Raw genomic sequence first — 23095 nt, 5'->3', positions numbered from 1 at the left:
ATCACTAGTGGCAAACTAAGTGGAATGTCACAAAACATCGTGGATGCTGTTAAAATGGTGGTTTGGGTTGCATCCCAAAGAGCTAGTGAGGAAGTAATCTGAGGGAACACTTCTGAAGCTGCCAGCTTGACCTCTGCAATGGCAGTTTTGCAAAGAGAAAGGAGGGAGGGAGGGATTGTAGGCTTGGAAACACCTGGCACGGCCTTGCAGAGGTAGTGGCAGCAACGGGGGGGAAATGGAAGCTCTGGAGGTGGGAGCTGCCCGCTCTGCCCATGGGACACCATGGTGTTGGTGAACACAAATGTAGCCTGTTCAGTCACATTGCTCTGGCTGAACAAATGCTATCAGTGATATTTGTAAATAAGTTACTGATACCCCACTGCCCGATGTGGGGTGCACGGGGCTCCCTGCCACCCTCTGCCTCCCCTGGCCTTCCGAAGAGCTGGTGGGGTGGCCCTGGCAGGAGGGGTTCCTGGTGTCCCTGCTGATCCGGGCTCTGACCTTGGCTCTGTTCCTCTCTGTTCCAGCCGTTCAACACAGGACAAAGGACAGCAGCCCCTACGTCCAACGCCAGGCACTTCACACTCTGCCCCTGCTCAGAGCTGCAGTGGCAAATGGCTCCTCCAGATCCAGGCTGCAGGAACTGCAGAGCCAACTCCACCAGGCGTGGAGGAGGCGGCGGCCTTCTCTCTGGGGCAATGGCTGGCTGTGCTGCTGGGGCTCCGCGCAGGACTGATCCCAGCACGGCCATGTGCTCTTCCTTCATTAAACAGTTTATTAGAGTGTCTGAACCTGCAGATCTCGAGTTACTGCTCTTCTGCAGTTCTGTCTCCAACCGGTGGGTCTTGCTTTGGCCCCCAGGGCATTGAGGTAGAGGACAGAAAGGGTACTTGTGCTCAGCAACCATTGCCCAGGCAAGCAGTGTAGTAGACAAAGAGACCAGAAACCACTCTTCACTTGGTTCTTCTGCTGAAGCCTTTAATGCTTCCAACAAGAGCAGAGCCCAGAGCTGTGGGCTGAAATACTTGTCCTTGGAGATGTCCACAAACGTTCTCCCCACCGTGACCTGCCATTTGTGCCTCTTTAGCCGGATCCTGTGGAGCTCCTTTGGTGCTGTGTCACTATGGGGTGGGTTTGCTGGGCTGGGGGAGCCCCTGTGGCACGTGTCACTCCTGTGGCACCGTGTCACAGGGCCCTTTGTGACCCGCCGTGATAAGGGTGCTGGTGGCACAGCAACCACCTCACTGTGCCCGGAGGACACGACGGGACAGGACGGGAGCGAGAGGAGCTGCCAGGAGCCCCTGTGCAGACGCCTTGTGCCCTGTTGATCCGTGTCTGCTGTCTACAGCGCTTTTCCTACACGTCTCCCATCCCTGCAGCAGGAGCCCTTGAGGCCAGACAGCAGCGGGATGACGTGGAGACCCCCATTCACACCCAGGGTGGTCTGGCTGAATGACGATAGTGAGGATGAGGACGAGGAGGAGAAGGAGGTTGAGGCTGCCCCAGCATCGCAGCATGAGGAGGTGCAGGAGCACCAGCTGCTGCAGGCAGGTCAGTGGCCGGGCTGGGCCGCAGGGCGAGTGGCTGCAGCCAGCTGGGACCATCCCCGTGGGCATCCCCAAGGAAAGAGGGGACGAGGGGACAGGGCTGTTCCCCATGCTGGCCTCTGGCCATGCTCCATCCACGGGCACTCCCAGCCCCATCCTGCGGCCAGGGAGACGGGGGTCAGTGTCCCCACCAGCCCCTGTCACGGGGCTCGGCTGTGTTCTCCAGCCTCTCCCGCAGCCCCTCAGCTCTGCCCACGCTTGGTCTTTGCCAGATCCCAGCTGGGAGCTGCCAGAAGAGGAGCAGAAGCAGGAAGACACCCATGTCCTGCACAACCCCAGAGCAAAGGTACCCGCAGCCAGCCCTGCTCTCGCTGCCCAGCCAAGCACCGCTGTTGGGCACTCGGTGTGGCATCCTTCTCTTCCCTGCCCTTCCTATTCCCGCAGCTGTTTTGGGAAACTGTCCACCCCAAAGACTGTGAAGGCTCCACTGTCGAGCTCGCTGAGGCCATGACAGAAGGACAATCCTACGACGCGGAGGCTGGTGCTGCTCTGCTGGATATGCTTGTGGAAAGCGAGGTCTCCACTTTGAAGCAGGTAAGTAGCCTGTGGCCAGAGTTGGAGCCCACCCAGGGATCCTCCGGCCCCTGAAGCCGGCTCTGCTGGGCTCCCAACAGCCTTCTAGGCCAGCACACTGTGGTGGGAAGGGCAGCACTTGTCGGAGGAAGCTGGGGAAATGTTTTCCTCCGGCAGCACTCCAACTCTCAGCTGTGCTTCCTCCAGGTGCCCAGGATTGTGCGGTGCATCCACCAGTGGTTCATGACCAACACGGACGAGTCAGTTGAGCACAGCCTGGACAACACCGTTGTGGAGCTCACCGACGCGCACCCCCATGATGTGGTGGTGGCCCTGCTGCGCTGTGCCCCATCGTGCGACCGGTACTGGGAAACCTGCCCTGAGGGCTCAGGGCTGCCCAGCCTTTAGAGCCCATCGGTCTGCACAGCCCATCCCGTGCGGGCTGGCAGACAGATAGAGACTTTCAGGACCCCCTGGCCCCTCTATTGCCCAGCCCTGGCACGTCAGCCCCAGAGCCCGCTGCCGTGCTCCCCCTGCCCACCAAGGCACCGCTGCTCAGCCGCCTGCTGCCCGCAGGGGCAGAGCCGCTGGGTGCCGCCTGCGAGGGGCAGCGGGCAGAGCCAGGGCTGGTGGCCAGCCTGGGCCCCCGCGGTTGCCCGGGCCCTGGTGCTGTGGCCAAAACCCCAGTGACACGGAGCTCTGTGCCTGCAGAGCCGCTGCAGCCATGTGGAGGATGATGGTCACCACCAGCATGACCACAAAGAAGGTGTTCCGGGAGCTGCTCTGCGTGCTGGAGGACTGGCCGCTGCACAGCACGTCCACCTGTGACGGGGACCAACAGGACGTCCTTGCCCTGGCTGTAAGTGACCCGACCAGGCTCAGCCCCAGGGTCGTCTCTGCGGGCGGTTCTCCATCGTCCCCTGCCACTGCATCTCCCGCGGTGGCTGGAAACCCGGGGCAGGGGCAGGTTTAGGAGCATCCAGGCCAGGCGCTCCCCTTGCGTCCATGCTCGGGCCCGGCCACAGGCATGTTTTGGCACTGAGCGCGGTCTCTGGCTGTTCTGTTTTCTGCAGGCAACCAGGGCTCTGTGGGAGATACTTCAAATGCCCAGGTTCCCAAGAGGGCTGAAGGTGTATTTCCCTCGCCTCCTCCTGGCTCTGCTCTTCCAAGTTGTGTACAGCACAGAGCAGATGCCAGACGAGGTGGATACTTTCTGGAGGGAGTGCCAGGAGGAAGGCGGCCTTCCCACCAGCCCCAGCAGGTGCTCCATCCCAGTCCTCCCAGCCCTGCCATGGCCCTGGGCCTGGAGCCAGGGCTGCCAGCGTGACCTGGGCTTTGCTCTGCACACAGGTTTATAGTGCTGACTGTGAAAGCACTGCTCTGCCGTCTGGGCTACAGGCTTGTAGCCTTTGAAGTGGAACGTAAGCGTGGCTGGGACACGCTCCTCCACGCTGAGACCCACCACTGCGCAATGGGGCTGCTGGCCAGGTGAGAGCCCCCTTCTCCCTGCTCCCCGTGCCATTGGTGCCCGGAGGACGGGGCACCCCACACAATCCCCTTGGTGCTGGGTGAGAGGGACTGGTCTGCGGTGATGGCCCAGCAGACTGGCAAAGGCTGGGAGAGCTGGGTGCAGAGGAGCAGCCACCCCCCAAAGCGCCGGCGTCCCCTCCCGAGGGCCTGGGCTGACGGCACAGAGCCGGGGTCTGTCTGCAGGCAGCACCAGCCAGGGCAGCCGCCGCGGCGGCAGGATGTGCTGAGGGCTGGGGACGGAGCCTGGGGGACGAGTCCCCCTGGGCAGGAAAGGGGTCTCTGAGAAAGGGAAGGCTTTGGGGTGGGAAGGGTGTTTTTTACAGTTTCCTCCCCAAAAGGAGCGTGCTGGTGCTGGGCACTGCCTTTCTCCTGGTGAGGGGTACGGAAAAGACCCGGGCCTGTGGGAGCAAATGCTGCTGGTGGCTGGAGTGGAGCACAAAGGGGTCTTTGGCCCTTGACGGGGACAGGGAGTCCCAGGAGAGGTTTGCCTGCCATGCTCATGGCCGATGGTGCCTTTTTCCCCTTGCCAGAGAGATCCGTGTTGTCTCAAGACACCTCAATGCCTCTGTGGTGTCCTACCTGGTCGAGCTGCTCAGCAAGAAAGAGCCCCGCTGTGAGCTCCCTGCCATGGCGTTCCTTGTGGAGGTGAGCCTGATGGCGAGCGCTGCCTCGCTGAGCTGCTTCCCACCGCTCTGCCCTCTCGTAGCCGCGGCTGCATGGGGAGCCCAGTCGGTGGGTGTGGGGCAGAGGGTGGGCTCCTCTGTGTGCCCTTGGCCCCCTGCTGCTGGGGGGACACTTGCCTGTCCGTGTTTTGTGCCCCCCTTGCGCCAGCTCTCGCTCTTGCGTCCGCGGCTCCTCGTAGGACGAGCAATCAGAGGCTGCTGAGGGCCGGGGTCCTGCTGGCCGGGCACCCCGTCACTGCTCTGTGTGTTTCAGATCCTGGCCTCCCCTGGCCCAAATGTAAGAGCTGAGAGCTTCCTGCAGCTTGTCCCAAGATACCTGCAGAGCAACTGCAGCATGACGCGTTCCCTGCTGCTCAAAGGCCTCACCGTGATCTGCGACACACCGTGGATGGTGAGCAGGAGGCAGCGGCTGAAGCCGTGCTGGTGCCGTGGGGCTGGGCAGGGGTGCTGGCTAGCGCAGCGGCTTGGCCTTGGCTGGGCTGCGGGAGCTGTGGTAGCTGCTCCCAGCTCTCCTGCCTCCCTGTTCACCTGCCCGAGTCCTTCGGGGCAGGCCGTTGGCATCTGGGCCCTGAGGAGGCAGCGTGGGCTCCAGCTGCCACAACTGCTCCAGCTGCCACAACTGCTCCAACTGTTCCACGCAGGTCCCAAAAATGCGGTTCCTGGTGCAAAGACTCACGGATCTACTGCAAGACGCAGATATGGATATGGTCAGGATGACCCTGTCTGTGCTCAGGAAGGTGGTCCGTGACCCGAGCGTCCCAATTTCCACCCCCATCGCTCTGCAGCTGGCTGAGAGGCTCCAGCCACTCTTTGACAACGTAAGGCTTCATGCAGCCCCCATGGGTGCTGGGTGCTGGCAGGAAACCTTTTGCCTTGTGGATTTTCTGACCTAGGACCAGGTGCACCTGAGGCAGCTGGTGCTGAGCTCTTGCCCTCTTCCTGTCCACCAGGAGTCCTGGTATGTGCGACAGCTCTCCGTCAGCATCTTTAAAAAGGTGATAGAGCGTGTAGCAAATGATGGAAAAAAGCTGCTGAAGACGCTTGTGCACCAGAGCCTGCTCCCCCTGATCTTCCACGTATTTGATGAGAACAAGGCCGTGGCAGCGGTGAGGATTTCTGACCTGCTGGTGTCCCCATGGGAGGTGGCTCAGCCGCCTCCTGCCCTGACACCTCACAGACTGCAGAGCTCCAGCCACCTCCTGGCCTGGGCTCCAGAGCAGCAGCTCTGGGGGACGTCTGTCCTGCTGCCCCGGCAGCACCCGGTGCCCGAGATGGGGGTTGCCCTGCTCCTCTGCCCAAGCACCAACCTGCCGGCAGACGAGTTCCCCACCTGCTGCATCTCCTTGCCACGGGCCAGCACAGGCCCTGAGCCTTGCCCAGGCGCAGGGGACGCAGGTCCCGTGCCCTGGGCAGTGGTGCAATTTCTCAATCTCTGCTGCTCTGCAGACCTGTAGGGATACCCTGCTGCAAGCTACCGCTTTCCTGAAGAAGGAGAAGCTCAGGCAGGTGGTGTTAAGGGATCAGCAGACAGAGGCGATCGGCGAGTGCCTGGTAAGGATGGCCGTGAAGCCCCAGCCCCAGCCTGGTCAAGCCCCCCGAGCCCAGTGTTTGTGGCTGGCAGCTGTGCCCCTGCCCACTGCTGCAGCCCATCGCCGCCAGCCTGCAGCCCACACACGCTCCCGTACCTCGGGTGTGCGGCCCCACGGGCTCTTCTCCAAGCTCCTCTCCCTGCCCGAGCCCAGGGCTGCTGACGGAGCCCCGGCCCAGCTGCGGGTTGGGGACAGGATGGCACTGCAGCTCCTCGGGGAGCAGCCAGACCTCTTGCTCCATCCAGACCCGGCACCAGCCGGCTGCTGGCTGGGTGTTGTGGGTGTCCTGGCAGGGGAGGCCAGTCCTGGGCACAGGGACCACCCGGCCAGGGGCAGAGTCTGCACCAGCCCTTGTCTCCATCCCCTGTCGCTCTCTCCAGCTGGTAGAGTGCCGCAGCAGAGCAGCAGAGTACCTGCGTCAGACCCTGACGTACATGCAGAGCCCACAGGACTCCATACGAGAGGCAGCCGTCGCGTTCCTTGGTGAGGCACAACCCCCCAGGGTCCCTCCCAGCCGTGCTGCAGCTCAGCCCCAGCCCCGGGTGCTGCACGGGCAGCAGGATTCGGCCCAGTGGCTCTGGAGCCGCCACTGCCCGATGTGGGGTGCACGGGGCTCCCCGCCGCCCTCTCCCTCCCCTGCCCTTGGGCATCACGCTTGGGGCAGAGCCCGGGCTCAGCCCTGCCAGGGGCAGGGGCGCCTGTGGCCGGGCTGCTGTGGGGGAGCTGCGCTGCTGGGGCGAGCAGGAGCGGTGACGGGCTGTGTGTTTCCAGGGGTCCTTGGGCAGCACATGAGGGCTCAGCCGGAGAAGTTCCAGCTCGTCTACGACGGTGAGTGAGGGCAGCGGGGTGTCAGCAGGGACTGGTGGGGAGGAGGAAGGACCCTGGCCAGGGAGCTGCAATCCCTGCCCCGGCCGGGGAGGGCTCTGCTCCCTGCGCAGACGAGGGGTGGTGGGGGCAGAGCAGAGAGAGGTATCAAGGACATGTGGGCTATTTGTGGCCAGCTCCTTCCATCCAATCCCGTTGGCCGCTGTTCCCCCTGGCCATCCGAAGAGCTGGTGGGGTGGCCCTGGCAGGAGGGGTTTCTGGTTCCCTGTGGATCCGCGCTCTAACCTTGGCTCTGTTCCTCTCTGTTCCAGCCATTCAACACGCGACAAAGGACAGCAGCCCCTACGTCCAACGCCAGGCACTTCACACTCTGCCCCTGCTCAGAGCTGCAGCGGCAAGTGGCTCCTCCAGATCCAGGCTGCAGGAACTGCAGAGCCAACTCCGCCAGGCGTGGAGGAGGCGGCGGCCTTCTCTCTGGGGCAATGGCTGGCTGTGCTGCTGGGGCTCCGCGCAGGACTGATCCCAGCACCGCCATGTGCTCTTCCCTGAATAAACAGTTTATGGAGTGTCTGAACCTGCAGATCTCGAGTTACTGCTCTTCTGCCCTTCTGTCTCCAACCAGTGGGTCTTGCTTTGGCATGGGAGAAGAAGAGAAAAAGGGTTCTTGTGCTCAGCAACAACAGTTGCCCAGGCATGCAGCGTGGTAGGAAAAGTGACCAGAAAGCCCTTTGCCCCTTGCTTCATCTGCTGAAGCCTCTAATGCTTCCGACAAAGCCCTTGCGCAGAGCCCGGAGTTGTGGGGATCCCTGAAAAACTCGTCCTGGGAGATGTCCACAAATACTCTTCCAGCCGTGACCTGCCATTTGCTTCTTGCTGACGGGATAGTTGAGGGGTCCGAGTTGCCTCTTGAACCGGCTCCGGTTTCCTGTTTCCAGGCAAAATGCTGCCATTTGTGTCAAAATCAGTGTTTAAAATCTATTTTGTTTTTCAAAGGGAGCTGTTACGGCATTCTCTCCAGAATTTGAAATTTAGTTTTGATGTCCTCTACCTCCTGTGCTCTACACATTATGTTTTGTCAATCTACAGGTTTTTATCCTTGTTTCTGCACAAGTGTTTCTCCCAGCTCTAGGAAATGTCCCGGTGCTCTTCCTGTGTTTTCCTTGTACTGTTTCCTAGAGTCTTTTTTTGAAGAGATGTGTTTGAAACCCTGAGTAATGCATCTTTGTGCCTTAGTAGCAAGCACTGAGCCCAAGTGATTTAAAGCAAAGATGGCCGGAGCTCTCTGCCTCTCTGGGGCTGGGATGTCAGGGGGGTTGGTTGCTGCAGGAAGGCTGTTTACCCTGCATTCTTCCTAAATTGCAGTGGAGGCACAAGGCGTGGTGTACCCACGGTGTACCCATGCCCAGGGGTTCATCAGTCTCAGCCTGAGAAATCTGAGCACTGCTCTAGGAGAGCAGCACACGAGTTTGACACTTTAGCACAGGATTTTGATACGGTAGCACGGGAGTTTGCTACCGGTTGTTTGCTTTTTCCCCATGACCGTTTGCCCTGAGGCAAAGCTCTTTCAGGCCCCAAAGCCCCATCTCCCTGGCACTCTAGTCAGTCCCCAGGGTTATGCGCCAGTCTTATGGCTTTGCCCGAAAATCTCACCAAAAGCATCACCTTTACTAGATGGGATTAATTGCTTCAGTTGCACCTACTCCTCTGGAGCCATCTGTTTGCAAGTAGCTACATTCTCCCTGATGTTGCTCTGGTAGAGCCCTGAGTCTTTGGACAAGCTCGTGGATAAAACATGGGGTTCCATGAAGCACAGGAGCTATTCCTCAAAGGCTTCCCATGGGGAACTGAGGTGCATCGGGGTTTGCTGGATCTTTAAGATCACAGCCAGAAGGGGCAGCTCTAAGCAGTGCCAGTGTGAGCGCTGTAGCCTGGTGCTGGTGGTGGGGACAGCGGACGTGGGAATTGGGAGAAATTAAACTAGATGGATAAACGTGTGTTGGCCAGCACAAGGCACTGCAGGTTGCCCAGTTTTTATCCTTTGTTTCTGCACAAGTGTTTCTCCCAGCTCTAGGAAATGTCCCAATGCTCTTCCTGTGCTTTTAGACCCACATTGGGTCAGAGGTCCGGTTTGGAGTCGTGTTGGCGCATTGCGGAGCAGTGGAGTGGAGCGGAGCGTGGGTCCTCCAGCCAGCTTCACGGCCAGAGCCGTTGAAGCTGGAACTGGAGCTACTGTACCTGAGCCACAGCATCTCCAGGGGGTTAGCCCATACCTGGGGTGTTGGAGACTTGGATGTAAACCCAGTTCTGGCCAATCATGAACACCGAGGAGATGTGCTGCTTCGTTATTGCCCAAGTAGGAACCCGTTTTCACCTTCAAAAGTGATCAAGCCTGAAAATCAGCAGTTGAAGCCTGTGGGTTGCTGTCTTGGAGGTAATGCATTGAGGTGCAAACAATGCATTTTTGGCAGTATTATGGATAGTAGCGAGCTTTGCTGTGGGAAGATGAGCAATACTGTGGCCTAGTGGTCTCCTCGGAAAAGACCTGGATGCTTCCAGAGGTTGCTGCCTCTTCCAGATGCCGGAGGAACAAACCTTGCAAGCTGCACCAGCCGGGCTTTGATAACTCAGCTTCACAGGTGACTGGAGCCCTCCTGTCTGCTTGTCACTAAACCCAGGAGTGCTCCTGTGGCCTCTGCCAGCCCGACAAGGCTTCTGTGGTCGTCCTCTAACTGAGGCTTAGGCTGCCCTGTTGTGAAGCTACAAGGAATTTAATTACATGTGGTCAGATTTTGCAGGTGCTTGGACCTTTGAGATCAATCTTGGCTTGTTCGTGTTGCAAAAATTCTCTGTGGCTGTAGCTGAATACATGCATATGTGTTTGCAGGATCGAGGGAAAGCTGCTCACACTATATACCTTTTCTTGAGATCATTTCTGCTATTAGGTGAAATGAAGACACGTTTCTAAGGGGCTCAGTCTGTTGATAAATGAAGTCCATTGATAATTTCCAGCGAATAATTTTTACCCATCTTTCTGAAGTGCTCATTCAAAAGTTGGTGTCTCTCTGGATTTTTTTGGATTACTTGGAAAGTATTAGCTCAAACTATTTTTTTTATAAGGTCACAAATATGAGCAATATATTTAAGTATTATTATAGACATAGTTTTTTAAGCTGTTCAAATGAACAATTAAAATTAAAGTGTAAAGGAAATATGTTCCATGCCAAAACCTTTTGACGAAGGAATGGTGTCAGGTTATTTATGAGGAATGAGTGCTCTTGTTTATAATTCCAGAATTTTAAAAAGTAAGAAGTTTTCCAGGGTTGTATGCAATCCATATCTGTCTTCTGGGAGTCAATAAAACACTGCTTGGCTTCCTTCACTTGCTTGTCCCTTTTTTGTGCAGCTGTTACGTGGAAAGAAGTTGGGAGGCAGAGCTGTGGTTGCCGGTGCTCCCGTGTTCCTCACAAATCACTGTCACTGAGCACCAATGGATAGCGATGTATATAATGCGGAGTGACTGCATAAGATAAGGCAGCTCAGCTTCCAGCAGCTGCCGAATTTTGTGGCTGACTTTTGTGTTGGGAGAAAAGCCTGGGCTGGGTGGATGGGACTTGCAGGGCTGCTCTGAGAGCGGCTTCGGTTCTTTTAATTGTGGGTTTTTTCATATTTTTGATTGCACACGAGTTTTTGTTTCAGGATCTTCAAAGGACTTGAAATAAATAATAACAACTTTAACGTTGATAAATACTTGAAATCTAATTTAAGCTGTTTTTCTCCAGATGACGTTCTAGTGATGATAAAGTTTGTAGGTTCGTAAAATAGATAATTTTAATTATAGATGTTTGAAATATATATGATCGCTTTAAGAAGATTTGGGCCTAAAGACTCACGCTTGAAATATCGGTTACAGCCGTACTCAGGACCTGGTAATAACTATAGATCATTTCTTACCGCTTGTGTGTGAAGCGTATTGTGTGTAGGAGTTTGTTAGCAACTGTTCTCACCCTGGTGTAGCCGGTGATGGTGACTCTGCCTATGTGGGGACATACAGCAGCGGGGTTTCTGTACCTATGGCCATTTTGGTCTTCTCATCTTGGAGAAATTTTTTCACGGGTGGTTACTACGTAGGAAACTCAAGAGTAAGAAGATTTTTGTGTGCCATGCCTCCGTGCATGCTCTAAATCTGAAATAACTTGCAGCGGTAAGTCTAAGGATCTCGTGTTGCATTTCATGAGTCCAGTTCTGTGCTGTTGACCCAAGGGCAAAAGTAAATCTCATCCTGCTCGCTCGGTGAAAACACGCGTGAAATGAAGCTGCTGGTTCCGAGTCCTCGGTGGCACGAAGCAGAGTGTGTCCCCCACGGCAGAGCAGCGCTGCCTTTTGAAACCAAGCTGTCTTCTTAAAAAATAACCAACTAGGAGCTGAGAATCAGTTCTAAGAGTTGCTCAGTCATGGTCACCAAATGTTTCAGTTTGTTTTGTTTTGTTTTTTAAAATATCAATAATTTTATAACTAGCAAAGATGATTATTGCCATTCCATAAATTAGGTTTTAAGGCTTGGGAGGCTCATGCTTGCAGGCAAGCTGTGTTTTGGATTCTTTGCATTTTGATTGTCATAAAATGTCCACTGAGAAAATGATCCCAAAGTTGAACTGAAGAGGAAGCAAAGCTACAGTTCAAGTATACTCTTAGAACAAAATTTTTATTTAAAACCTAAGAACCCAGAGAAATAAAACACATAAAATTAATTATCCTGTCTCAGAACAGACTTTTTTTATTTTTGCTGGGTTTGTTTTGTTTATTTTGTTTGGTTGGGTTTGTGTTGGTTTTGGTTTGATTGCTTTTTTTGGTTGGTTGGTTTGAGGTTTGTTTTTTAATACCAAGTGATTTCAGTTGAGTTTGAAGGTTTTCATCTTGGCTTAACGTGCTCCTGTTTGGAGAGGAGCTGGTGTTTATCCCAGGGTTACCTGGAGCCTGCAGGCACAGGTTTTGAAAGGGACACGAAGTGGATTTTAGAAGTGACGCTGCACTCAGTGCCGCAGTTCTCTTTATGGAAACAGCTGGTCCAGAGTACTTGCAACAATTTTGGGCTGGCCCCCCCAAGGGAGGAAGGTTGTGTAGGTCTCTGTGGAGGGTATATACAGCCACAGGGTGTGTGGTGTTTCCTCTCTAGCAAGGTGTTTGTCCCTAAAACACACCTGGGTGGATAAAACCCAAGTTTCTCCGTGGGTCATGTCAACACAGAGTGTTTTTCAGAAGCTTTGCAGCCAAAGGTCTGTCCAGTTGCCTGTTGATAAGTGGGCTGTTAAATGTGCCAATGGCATTGGCGTGTGCAGGAGTGAGTTTTATGGGTAGCTAGATTTTTGGTTTCTTCAGTCGTTCTGGAAAAGGAGAATTAAGAGCCCTGTTTGCTGCCAGTACTGAGGGCAGTGGGCATCAGCAGGTGTAAAGATTTAAAGAATTTCTGTTCTCTAGAGGTGAAGATCCACAGCTGAGGTCACTGCAGTGGTTTTTTACATTTTTAGTGTGTTCATCATCATCATACCTATATCTTTTTTGTTGTAGTTCAGCTGAGGCATCTTTAACAAGTTTAAGACCAAATGTGTGTGTGAATATACATTTATACATGTATATATAGCTGTATATTGTTTGCATTAGGCAGTTGTTCTTCCCGTGTGATAGTGTAAATACATTAGGTTTACCTACCTGGTGTAAGGATATTAAAGAACACTCTCAGATACTGCCCTTAGTACTTATTTTCTCTATTTATAAACTCAACTTTGAAGACAAGACCTGGTTTTATCTCTGGTTTGTCGCTTTCCTTACAGAACACTTATTCCTATCCTGGTGTCACCACTGAAGCACAACCCATCAGTTGATTATTCCAGGCTCTGACTCTTTTGCATACTACCTTGCATTGTTTAATTAACGTTTGTGCAGAGATTTAAAAATACAAGAGCTATATCATTGCTAAGTTTCACCATTGTTTTTGTATATTGATATCACTAGTGGCAAACTAAGTGGAATGTCACAAAACATCGTGGATGCTGTTAAAATGGTGGTTTGGGTTGCATCCTAAAGAGCTAGTGAGGAAGTAATCTGAGGGAACACTTCTGAAGCTGCCAGCTTGACCTCTGAAATGGCAGTTTTGCAAAGAGAAAGGAGGGAGGGAGGGATTGTAGGCTTGGAAACACCTGGCACGGCCTTGCAGAGGTAGTGGCAGCAACGGGGTGGAAATGGAAGCTCTGGAGGTGGGAGCTGCCCGCTCTGCCCATGGGACACCATGGTGTTGGTGAACACAAATGTAGCCTGTTCAGTCACATTGCTCTGGCTGAACAAATGCTATCAGTGATATTTGTAAATAAGTTACTGATACCCCACTGCCCGATGTGGGGTGCACGGGGCTCCCTGCCACCCTCTGCCTCCCCTGGCCTTCCGAAGAGCTGGTGGGGTGGCCCTGGCAGGAGGGGTTCCTGGTGTCCCTGTGGATCCGGGCTCTGACCTTGGCTCTGTTCCTCTCTGTTCCAGCCGTTCAACACAGGACAAAGGACAGCAGCCCCTACGTCCAACGCCAGGCACTTCGCACTCTGCCCCTGCTCAGAGCTGCAGTGGCAAATGGCTCCTCCAGATCCAGGCTGCAGGAACTGCAGAGCCAACTCCGCCAGGCGTGGAGGAGGCGGCGGCCTTCTCTCTGGGGCAATGGCTGGCTGTGCTGCTGGGGCTCCGCGCAGGACTGATCCCAGCACCGCCATGTGCTCTTCCCTGAATAAACAGTTTATTAGAGTGTCTGAACCTGCAGATCTCGAGTTACTGCTCTTCTGCAGTTCTGTCTCCAACCGGTGGGTCTTGCTTTGGCCCCCAGGGCATTGAGGTAGAGGACAGAAAGGGTACTTGTGCTCAGCAACCATTGCCCAGGCAAGCAGTGTAGTAGACAAAGAGACCAGAAACCACTCTTCACTTGGTTCTTCTGCTGAAGCCTTTAATGCTTCCAACAAGAGCAGAGCCCAGAGCTGTGGGCTGAAATACTTGTCCTTGGAGATGTCCACAAACGTTCTCCCCACCGTGACCTGCCATTTGTGCCTCTTTAGCCGGATCCTGTGGAGCTCCTTTGGTGCTGTGTCACTATGGGGTGGGTTTGCTGGGCTGGGGGAGCCCCTGTGGCACGTGTCACTCCTGTGGCACCGTGTCACAGGGCCCTTTGTGACCCGCCGTGATAAGGGTGCTGGTGGCACAGCAACCACGTCACTGTGCCCGGAGGACACGACGGGACAGGACAGGAGCGAGAGGAGCTGCCAGGAGCCCCTGTGCAGACGCCTTGTGCCCTGTTGATCCGTGTCTGCTGTCTACAGCGCTTTTCCTACACGTCTTCCATCCCTGCAGCAGGAGCCCTTGAGGCCAGACAGCAGCGGGATGACGTGGAGACCCCCATTCACACCCAGGGTGGTCTGGCTGAATGACGATAGTGAGGATGAGGACGATGAGGAGAAGGAGGTTGAGGCTGCCCCAGCATCACAGCGTGAGGAGGTGCAGGAGCACCAGCTGCTGCAGGCAGGTCAGTGGCCGGGCTGGGCCGCAGGGCGAGTGGCTGCAGCCGGCTGGGACCATCCCCGTGGGCATCCCCAAGGAAAGAGGGGACGAGGGGACAGGGCTGTTCCCCACGCTGGGCTCTGGCCATGCTCCATCCACGGGCACTCCCAGCCCCATCCTGCGGCCAGGGAGACGGGGGTCAGTGTCCCCACCAGCCCCTGTCACGGGGCTCGGCTGTGTTCTCCAGCCTCTCCCGCAGCCCCTCAGCTCTGCCCACGCTTGGTCTTTGCCAGATCCCAGCTGGGAGCTGCCAGAAGAGGAGCAGAAGCAGGAAGACACCCATGTCCTGCACAACCCCAGAGCAAAGGTACCCGCAGCCAGCCCTGCTCTCGCTGCCCAGCCAAGCACCGCTGTTGGGCACTCGGTGTGGCATCCTTCTCTTCCCTGCCCTTCCTATTCCCGCAGCTGTTTTGGGAAACTGTCCACCCCAAAGACTGTGAAGGCTCCACTGTCGAGCTCGCTGAGGCCATGACAGAAGGACAATCCTACGACGCGGAGGCTGGTGCTGCTCTGCTGGATATGCTTGTGGAAAGCGAGGTCTCCACTTTGAAGCAGGTAAGTAGCCTGTGGCCAGAGTTGGAGCCCACCCAGGGATCCTGTGGCCCCTGAAGCCGGCTCTGCTGGGCTCCCAACAGCCTTCTATGCCAGCACACTGTGGTGGGAAGGGCAGCACTTGTTGGAGGAAGCTGGGGAAATGTTTTCCTCCGGCAGCACTCCAACTCTCAGCTGTGCTTCCTCCAGGTGCCCAGGATTGTGCGGTGCATCCACCAGTGGTTCATGACCAACACGGACGAGTCAGTTGAGCACAGCCTGGACAACACCCTTGTGGAGCTCACCGACGCGCACCCCCATGATGTGGTGGTGGCCCTGCTGCGCTGTGCCCCATCGTGCGACCGGTACTGGGAAACCTGCCCTGAGGGCTCAGGGCTGCCCAGCCTTTAGAGCCCATCGGTCTGCACAGCCCGTCCCGTGCGGGCTGGCAGACAGATAGAGACTTTCAGGACCCCCTGGCCCCTCTATTGCCCAGCCCTGGCACGTCAGCCCCAGAGCCCGCTGCCGTGCTCCCCCTGCCCACCAAGGCACCGCTGCTCAGCCGCCTGCTGCCCGCAGGGGCAGAGCCGCTGGGTGCCGCCTGCGAGGGGCAGCGGGCAGAGCCAGGGCTGGTGGCCAGCCTGGGCCCCGGCGGTTGCCCGGGCCCTGGTGCTGTGGCCAAAACCCCAGTGACACAGAGCTCTGTGCCTGCAGAGCCGCTGCAGCCATGTGGAGGATGATGGTCACCACCAGCATGACCACAAAGAAGGTGTTCCGGGAGCTGCTCTGCGTGCTGGAGGACTGGCCGCTGCACAGCACGTCCACCTGTGACGGGGACCAACAGGACGTCCTTGCCCTGGCTGTAAGTGACCCGACCAGGCTCAGCCCCAGGGTCGTCTCTGCGGGCGGTTCTCCATCGTCCCCTGCCACTGCATCTCCCGCGGTGGCTGGAAACCCGGGGCAGGGGCAGGTTTAGGAGCATCCAGGCCAGGCGCTCCCCTTGCGTCCACGCTCGGGCCCGGCCACAGGCATGTTTTGGCACTGAGCGCGGTCTCTGGCTGTTCTGTTTTCTGCAGGCAACCAGGGCTCTGTGGGAGATACTTCAAATGCCCAGGTTCCCAAGAGGGCTGAAGGTGTATTTCCCTCGCCTCCTCCTGGCTCTGCTCTTCCAAGTTGTGTACAGCACAGAGCAGATGCCAGACGAGGTGGATACTTTCTGGAGGGAATGCCAGGAGGAAGGCGGCCTTCCCACCAGCCCCAGCAGGTGCTCCATCCCAGTCCTCCCAGCCCTGCCATGGCCCTGGGCCTGGAGCCAGGGCTCCAAGCGTGACCTGGGCTTTGCTCTGCACACAGGTTTATAGTGCTGACTGTGAAAGCACTGCTCTGCCGTCTGGGCTACAGGCTTGTAGCCTTTGAAGTGGAACGTAAGCGTGGCTGGGACACGCTCCTCCACGCTGAGACCCACCACTGCGCAATGGGGCTGCTGGCCAGGTGAGAGCCCCCTTCTCCCTGCTCCCCGTGCCATTGGTGCCCGGCAGAGGGGGCACCCCACACAATCCCCTTGGTGCTGGGTGAGAGGGACTGGTCTGCGGTGATGGCCCAGCAGACTGGCAAAGGCTGGGAGAGCTGGGTGCAGAGGAGCAGCCACCCCCCAAAGCGCCGGCGTCCCCTCCCGAGGGCCTGGGCTGACGGCACAGAGCCGGGGTCTGTCTGCAGGCAGCACCAGCCAGGGCAGCCCCTGCGGCGGCAGGATGTGCTGAGGGCCGGAGACGGAGCCTGGGGGACGAGTCCCCCTGGGCAGGAAAGGGGTCTCTGAGAAAGGGAAGGCTTTGGGGTGGGAAGGGTGTTTTTTGCAGTTTCCTCCCCAAAAGGAGCGTGCTGGTGCTGGGCACTGCCTTTCTCCTGGTGAGGGGTACGGAAAAGACCCGGGCCTGTGGGAGCAAATGCTGCTGGTGGCTGGAGTGGAGCACAAAGGGGTCTTTGGCCCTTGACGGGGACAGGGAGTCCCAGGAGAGGTTTGCCTGCCATGCTCATGGCCGATGGTGCCTTTTTCCCCTTGCCAGAGAGATCCGTGTTGTCTCAAGACACCTCAATGCCTCTGTGGCGTCCTACCTGGTCGAGCTGCTCAGCAGGAATGAGCCCCGCTGTGAGCTCCCTGCCATGGCGTTCCTTGTGGAGGTGAGACTGATGGCGAGCGCTGCCTCGCTGAGCTGCTTCCCACCGCTCTGCCCTCTCGTAGCCGCGGCTGCATGGGGAGCCCAGTCGGTGGGTGTGGGGCAGAGGGTGGGCTCCTCTGTGTGCCCTTGGCCCCCTGCTGCTGGGGGGACACTTGCCTGTCCGTGTTTTGTGCCCCCCTTGCGCCAGCTCTCGCTCTTGCGTCCGCGGCTCCTCGTAGGACGAGCAATCAGAGGCTGCTGAGGGCCGGGGTCCTGCTGGCCGGGCACCCCGTCACTGCTCTGTGTATTTCAGATCCTGGGCTCCCCTGGCCCAAATGTAAGAGCTGAGAGCTTCCTGCAGCTTGTCCCAAGATACCTGCAGAGCAACTGCAGCATGACGCGTTCCCTGCTGCTCAAAGGCCTCAACGTGATCTGCGACACACCGTGGATGGTGAGCAGGAGGCAGCGGCTGAAGCCGTGCTGGTGCCGTGGGGCTGGGCAGGGGTGCTGGCTAGCGCAGCGGCTTGGCCTTGGCTGGGCTGCGGGAGCTGTGGTAGCTGCTCCCAGCTCTCCTGCCTCCCTGTTCACCTGCCCGAGTCCTTCGGGGCAGGCCGTTGGCGTCTGGGCCCTGAGGAGGCAGCGTGGGCTCCAGCTGCCACAACTGCTCCAGCTGCCACAACTGTTCCAACTGTTCCACGCAGGTCCCAAAAATGCGGTTCCTGGTGCAAAGACTCACGGATCTACTGCAAGACGCAGATATGGATATGGTCAGGATGACCCTGTCTGTGCTCAGGAAGGTGGTCCGTGACCCGAGCGTCCCAATTTCCACCCCCATCGCTCTGCAGCTGGCTGAGAGGCTCCAGCCACTCTTTGACAACGTAAGGCTTCCTGCAGCCCCCATGGGTGCTGGGTGCTGCCAGGAAACCTTTTGCCTTGTGGATTTTCTGACCTAGGACCAGGTGCACCTGAGGCAGCTGGTGCTGAGCTCTTGCCCTCTTCCTGTCCACCAGGAGTCCTGGTATGTGCGACAGCTCTCCGTCAGCATCTTTAAAAAGGTGATAGAGCGTGTAGCAAATGATGGAAAAAAGCTGCTGAAGACGCTTGTGCACCAGAGCCTGCTCCCCCTGATCTTCCACGTGTTTGATGAGAACAAGGCCGTGGCAGCGGTGAGGATTTCTGACCTGCTGGTGTCCCCATGGGAGGTGGCTCAGCCGCCTCCTGCCCTGACACCTCACAGACTGCAGAGCTCCAGCCACCTCCTGGCCTGGGCTCCAGAGCAGCAGCTCTGGGGGACGTCTGTCCTGCTGCCCCGGCAGCACCCGGTGCTCGAGATGGGGGTTGCCCTGCTCCTCTGCCCGAGCACCAACCTGCCGGCAGACGAGTTCCCCACCTGCTGCATCTCCTTGCCACGGGCCAGCACAGGCCCTGAGCCTTGCCCAGGCGCAGGGGACGCAGGTCCCGTGCCCTGGGCAGTGGTGCAATTTCTCAATCTCTGCTGCTCTGCAGACCTGTAGGGATACCCTGCTGCAAGCTACCGCTTTCCTGAAGAAGGAGAAGCTCAGGCAGGTGGTGTTAAGGGATCAGCAGACAGAGGCGATCGGCGAGTGCCTGGTAAGGATGGCCGTGAAGCCCCAGCCCCAGCCTGGTCAAGCCCCCCGAGCCCAGTGTGTGGGGCTGGCAGCTGTGCCCCTGCCCACTGCTGCAGCCCATCGCCGCCAGCCTGCAGCCCACACACGCTCCCGTACCTCGGGTGTGCGGCCCCACGGGCTCTTCTCCAAGCTCCTCTCCCTGCCCGAGCCCAGGGCTGCTGACGGAGCCCCGGCCCAGCTGCGGGTTGGGGACAGGATGGCACTGCAGCTCCTCGGGGAGCAGCCAGCCCTCTTGCTCCCTCCAGACCCGGCACCAGCCGGCTGCTGGCTGGGTGTTGTGGGTGTCCTGGCAGGGGAGGCCAGTCCTGGGCACAGGGACCACCCGGCTGGGGGCAGAGTCTGCACCAGCCCTTGTCTCCATCCCCTGTCGCTCTCTCCAGCTGGTAGAGTGCCGCAGCAGAGCAGCAGAGTACCTGTGTCAGTCATTGACGTACGTGCAGAGCCCACAGGACTCCATACGAGAGGCAGCCGTCGCGTTCCTTGGTGAGGCACAACCCCCCAGCCAGGGTCCCTCCCAGCCGTACTGCAGCTCAGCCCCAGCCCCGGGTGCTGCACGGGCAGCAGGATTCGGCCCAGTGGCTCTGGAGCCGCCACTGCCCAATGTGGGTTACACGGGGCTCCCCGCCACCCTCTCCCTCCCCTGCCCTTGGGCATCACGCTTGGGGCAGAGCCCGGGCTCAGCCCTGCCAGGGGCAGGGGCGCCTGTGGCCGGGCTGCTGTGGGGGAGCTGCGCTGCTGGGGCGAGCAGGAGCGGTGACGGGCTGTGTGTTTCCAGGGGTCCTTGGGCAGCACATGAGGGCTCAGCCGGAGAAGTTCCAGCTCGTCTACCACAGTGAGTGAGGGCAGCGGGGTGTCAGCAGGGACTGGTGGGGAGGAGGAAGGACCCTGGCCAGGGAGCTGCAATCCCTGCCCCGGCCGGGGAGGGCTCTGCTCCCTGCGCAGACGAGGGGTGGTGGGGGCAGAGCAGAGGGAGGTTTCAAGGACACGTGGGCTATTCGTGGCCAGCTCCTTCCATCCGATCCCGTTGGCCGCTGTTCCCCCTGGCCATCCGAAGAGCTGGTGGGGTGGCCCTGGCAGGAGGGGTTTCTGGTTCCCTGTGGATCCGCGCTCTAACCTTGGCTCTGTTCCTCTCTGTTCCAGCCATTCAACACGCGACAAAGGACAGCAGCCCCTACGTCCAACGCCAGGCACTTCACACTCTGCCCCTGCTGAGAGCTGCAGTGGCAAATGGCTCCTCCAGATCCAGGCTGCAGGAACTGCAGAGCCAACTCCGCCAGGCGTGGAGGAGGCGGCGGCCTTCTCTCTGGGGCAATGGCTGGCTGTGCTGCTGGGGCTCTGCGCAGGACTGATCCCAGCACCGCCATGTGCTCCTCCTTCATTAAACAGTTTATGGAGTGTCTGAACCTGCAGATCTCGAGTTACTGCTCTTCTGCCCTTCTGTCTCCAACCAGTGGGTCTTGCTTTGGCATGGGAGAAGAAGAGAAAAAGGGTTCTTGTGCTCAGCAACAACAGTTGCCCAGGCATGCAGCGTGGTAGGAAAAGTGACCAGAAAGCCCTTTGCCCCTTGCTTCATCTGCTGAAGCCTCTAATGCTTCCGACAAAGCCCTTGCGCAGAGCCCGGAGTTGTGGGGATCCCTGAAAAACTCGTCCTGGGAGATGTCCACAAATACTCTTCCAGCCGTGACCTGCCATTTGCTTCTTGCTGACGGGATAGTTGAGGGGTCCGAGTTGCCTCTTGAACCGGCTCCGGTTTCCTGTTTCCAGGCAAAATGCTGCCATTTGTGTCAAAATCAGTGTTTAAAATCTATTTTGTTTTTCAAAGGGAGCTGTTACGGCATTCTCTCCAGAATTTGAAATTTAGTTTTGATGTCCTCTACCTCCTGTGCTCTACACATTATGTTTTGTCAATCTACAGGTTTTTATCCTTTGTTTCTGCACAAGTGTTTCTCCCAGCTCTAGGAAATGTCCCGGTGCTCTTCCTGTGTTTTCCTTGTACTGTTTCCTAGCGTCTTTTTTTGAAGAGATGTGTTTGAAACCCTGAGTAATGCATCTTTGTGCCTTAGTAGCAAGCACTGAGCCCAAGTGATTTAAAGCAAAGATGGCCGGAGCTCTCTGCCTCTCTGGGGCTGGGATGTCAGGGGGGTTGGTTGCTGCAGGAAGGCTGTTTACCCTGCATTCTTCCTAAATTGCAGTGGAGGCACAAGGCGTGGTGTACCCACGGTGTACCCATGCCCAGGGGTTCATCAGTCTCAGCCTGAGAAATCTGAGCACTGCTCTAGGAGAGCAGCACACGAGTTTGACACTTTAGCACAGGATTTTGATACGGTAGCACGGGAGTTTGCTACCGGTTGTTTGCTTTTTCCCCATGACCGTTTGCCCTGAGGCAAAGCTCTTTCAGGCCCCAAAGCCCCATCTCCCTGGCACTCTAGTCAGTCCCCAGGGTTATGCGCCAGTCTTATGGCTTTGCCCGAAAATCTCACCAAAAGCATCACCTTTACTAGATGGGATTAATTGCTTCAGTTGCACCTACTCCTCTGGAGCCATCTGTTTGCAAGTAGCTACATTCTCCCTGATGTTGCTCTGGTAGAGCCCTGAGTCTTTGGACAAGCTCGTGGATAAAACATGGGGTTCCATGAAGCACAGGAGCTATTCCTCAAAGGCTTCCCATGGGGAACTGAGGTGCATCGGGGTTTGCTGGATCTTTAAGATCACAGCCAGAAGGGGCAGCTCTAAGCAGTGCCAGTGTGAGCGCTGTAGCCTGGTGTTGGTGGTGGGGACAGCGGACGTGGGAATTGGGAGAAATTAAACTAGATGGATAAACGTGTGTTGGCCAGCACAAGGCACTGCAGGTTGCCCAGTTTTTATCCTTTGTTTCTGCACAAGTGTTTCTCCCAGCTCTAGGAAATGTCCCAATGCTCTTCCTGTGCTTTTAGACCCACATTGGGTCAGAGGTCCGGTTTGGAGTCGTGTTGGCGCATTGCGGAGCAGTGGAGTGGAGCGGAGCGTGGGTCCTCCAGCCAGCTTCACGGCCAGAGCCGTTGAAGCTGGAACTGGAGCTACTGTACCTGAGCCACAGCATCTCCAGGGGGTTAGCCCATACCTGGGGTGTTGGAGACTTGGATGTAAACCCAGTTCTGGCCAATCATGAACACCGAGGAGATGTGCTGCTTCGTTATTGCCCAAGTAGGAACCCGTTTTCACCTTCAAAAGTGATCAAGCCTGAAAATCAGCAGTTGAAGCCTGTGGGTTGCTGTCTTGGAGGTAATGCATTGAGGTGCAAACAATGCATTTTTGGCAGTATTATGGATAGTAGCGAGCTTTGCTGTGGGAAGATGAGCAATACTGTGGCCTAGTGGTCTCCTCGGAAAAGACCTGGATGCTTCCAGAGGTTGCTGCCTCTTCCAGATGCCGGAGGAACAAACCTTGCAAGCTGCACCAGCCGGGCTTTGATAACTCAGCTTCACAGGTGACTGGAGCCCTCCTGTCTGCTTGTCACTAAACCCAGGAGTGCTCCTGTGGCCTCTGCCAGCCCGACAAGGCTTCTGTGGTCGTCCTCTAACTGAGGCTTAGGCTGCCCTGTTGTGAAGCTACAAGGAATTTAATTACATGTGGTCAGATTTTGCAGGTGCTTGGACCTTTGAGATCAATCTTGGCTTGTTCGTGTTGCAAAAATTCTCTGTGGCTGTAGCTGAATACATGCATATGTGTTTGCAGGATCGAGGGAAAGCTGCTCACACTATATACCTTTTCTTGAGATCATTTCTGCTATTAGGTGAAATGAAGACACGTTTCTAAGGGGCTCAGTCTGTTGATAAATGAAGTCCATTGATAATTTCCAGCGAATAATTTTTACCCATCTTTCTGAAGTGCTCATTCAAAAGTTGGTGTCTCTCTGGATTTTTTTGGATTACTTGGAAAGTATTAGCTCAAACTATTTTTTTTATAAGGTCACAAATATGAGCAATATATTTAAGTATTATTATAGACATAGTTTTTTAAGCTGTTCAAATGAACAATTAAAATTAAAGTGTAAAGGAAATATGTTCCATGCCAAAACCTTTTGACGAAGGAATGGTGTCAGGTTATTTATGAGGAATGAGTGCTCTTGTTTATAATTCCAGAATTTTAAAAAGTAAGAAGTTTTCCAGGGTTGTATGCAATCCATATCTGTCTTCTGGGAGTCAATAAAACACTGCTTGGCTTCCTTCACTTGCTTGTCCCTTTTTTGTGCAGCTGTTACGTGGAAAGAAGTTGGGAGGCAGAGCTGTGGTTGCCGGTGCTCCCGTGTTCCTCACAAATCACTGTCACTGAGCACCAATGGATAGCGATGTATATAATGCGGAGTGACTGCATAAGATAAGGCAGCTCAGCTTCCAGCAGCTGCCGAATTTTGTGGCTGACTTTTGTGTTGGGAGAAAAGCCTGG

General features: G+C 56.6%; 3 protein-coding genes across 4 annotated transcripts; all 3 read left to right on the top strand.

The window, feature by feature from the left end:
- The first annotated feature begins 599 nt into the window (after positions 1-599).
- On the top strand, positions 600-10126 carry LOC135579895 (maestro heat-like repeat-containing protein family member 9). The gene is made up of 12 exons (XM_065069357.1): positions 600-1551; positions 1820-1893; positions 1992-2141; positions 2328-2482; positions 2832-2979; positions 3194-4295; positions 4587-4724; positions 4975-5151; positions 5284-5884; positions 6303-6405; positions 6694-6750; positions 7059-10126. Exons 1-6 carry the CDS (start codon positions 1410-1412, stop codon positions 3476-3478), a joined length of 954 nt encoding a protein of 317 aa, XP_064925429.1. The 5' UTR covers positions 600-1409; the 3' UTR covers positions 3479-4295; positions 4587-4724; positions 4975-5151; positions 5284-5884; positions 6303-6405; positions 6694-6750; positions 7059-10126.
- A 4114-nt stretch (positions 10127-14240) lies between these two features.
- On the top strand, positions 14241-17283 carry LOC135579928 (maestro heat-like repeat-containing protein family member 6). Its single transcript, XM_065069982.1, has 8 exons — positions 14241-14641; positions 14740-14889; positions 15076-15230; positions 15580-15727; positions 15942-16129; positions 16219-16356; positions 16929-17043; positions 17230-17283. Exons 2-8 carry the CDS (start codon positions 14803-14805, stop codon positions 17281-17283), a joined length of 885 nt encoding a protein of 294 aa, XP_064926054.1. The 5' UTR covers positions 14241-14641; positions 14740-14802.
- Positions 17129-21415, top strand: LOC135579894 (maestro heat-like repeat-containing protein family member 1). 2 transcript variants are annotated; one of them, XM_065069356.1, is made up of 6 exons: positions 17138-17472; positions 17723-17899; positions 18032-18187; positions 18528-18632; positions 19051-19153; positions 19446-21415. In XM_065069356.1, exons 1-6 carry the CDS (start codon positions 17416-17418, stop codon positions 19508-19510), a joined length of 663 nt encoding a protein of 220 aa, XP_064925428.1. In that variant the 5' UTR covers positions 17138-17415; the 3' UTR covers positions 19511-21415. The 2 variants fall into 2 exon arrangements, with proteins under 2 accessions (XP_064925427.1, XP_064925428.1); XM_065069355.1 differs by having other exon boundaries at positions 17129-17472; positions 19051-21415.
- The last annotated feature ends 1680 nt before the right edge of the window (positions 21416-23095 follow it).

Source organism: Columba livia, chromosome 7 (assembly GCF_036013475.1).
Source record: "Columba livia isolate bColLiv1 breed racing homer chromosome 7, bColLiv1.pat.W.v2, whole genome shotgun sequence".
NCBI lineage: Eukaryota > Metazoa > Chordata > Aves > Columbiformes > Columbidae > Columba > Columba livia.
Note: the sequence above shows the minus strand (reverse complement) of the source record. Positions and strands in the feature narration are given on the sequence as shown.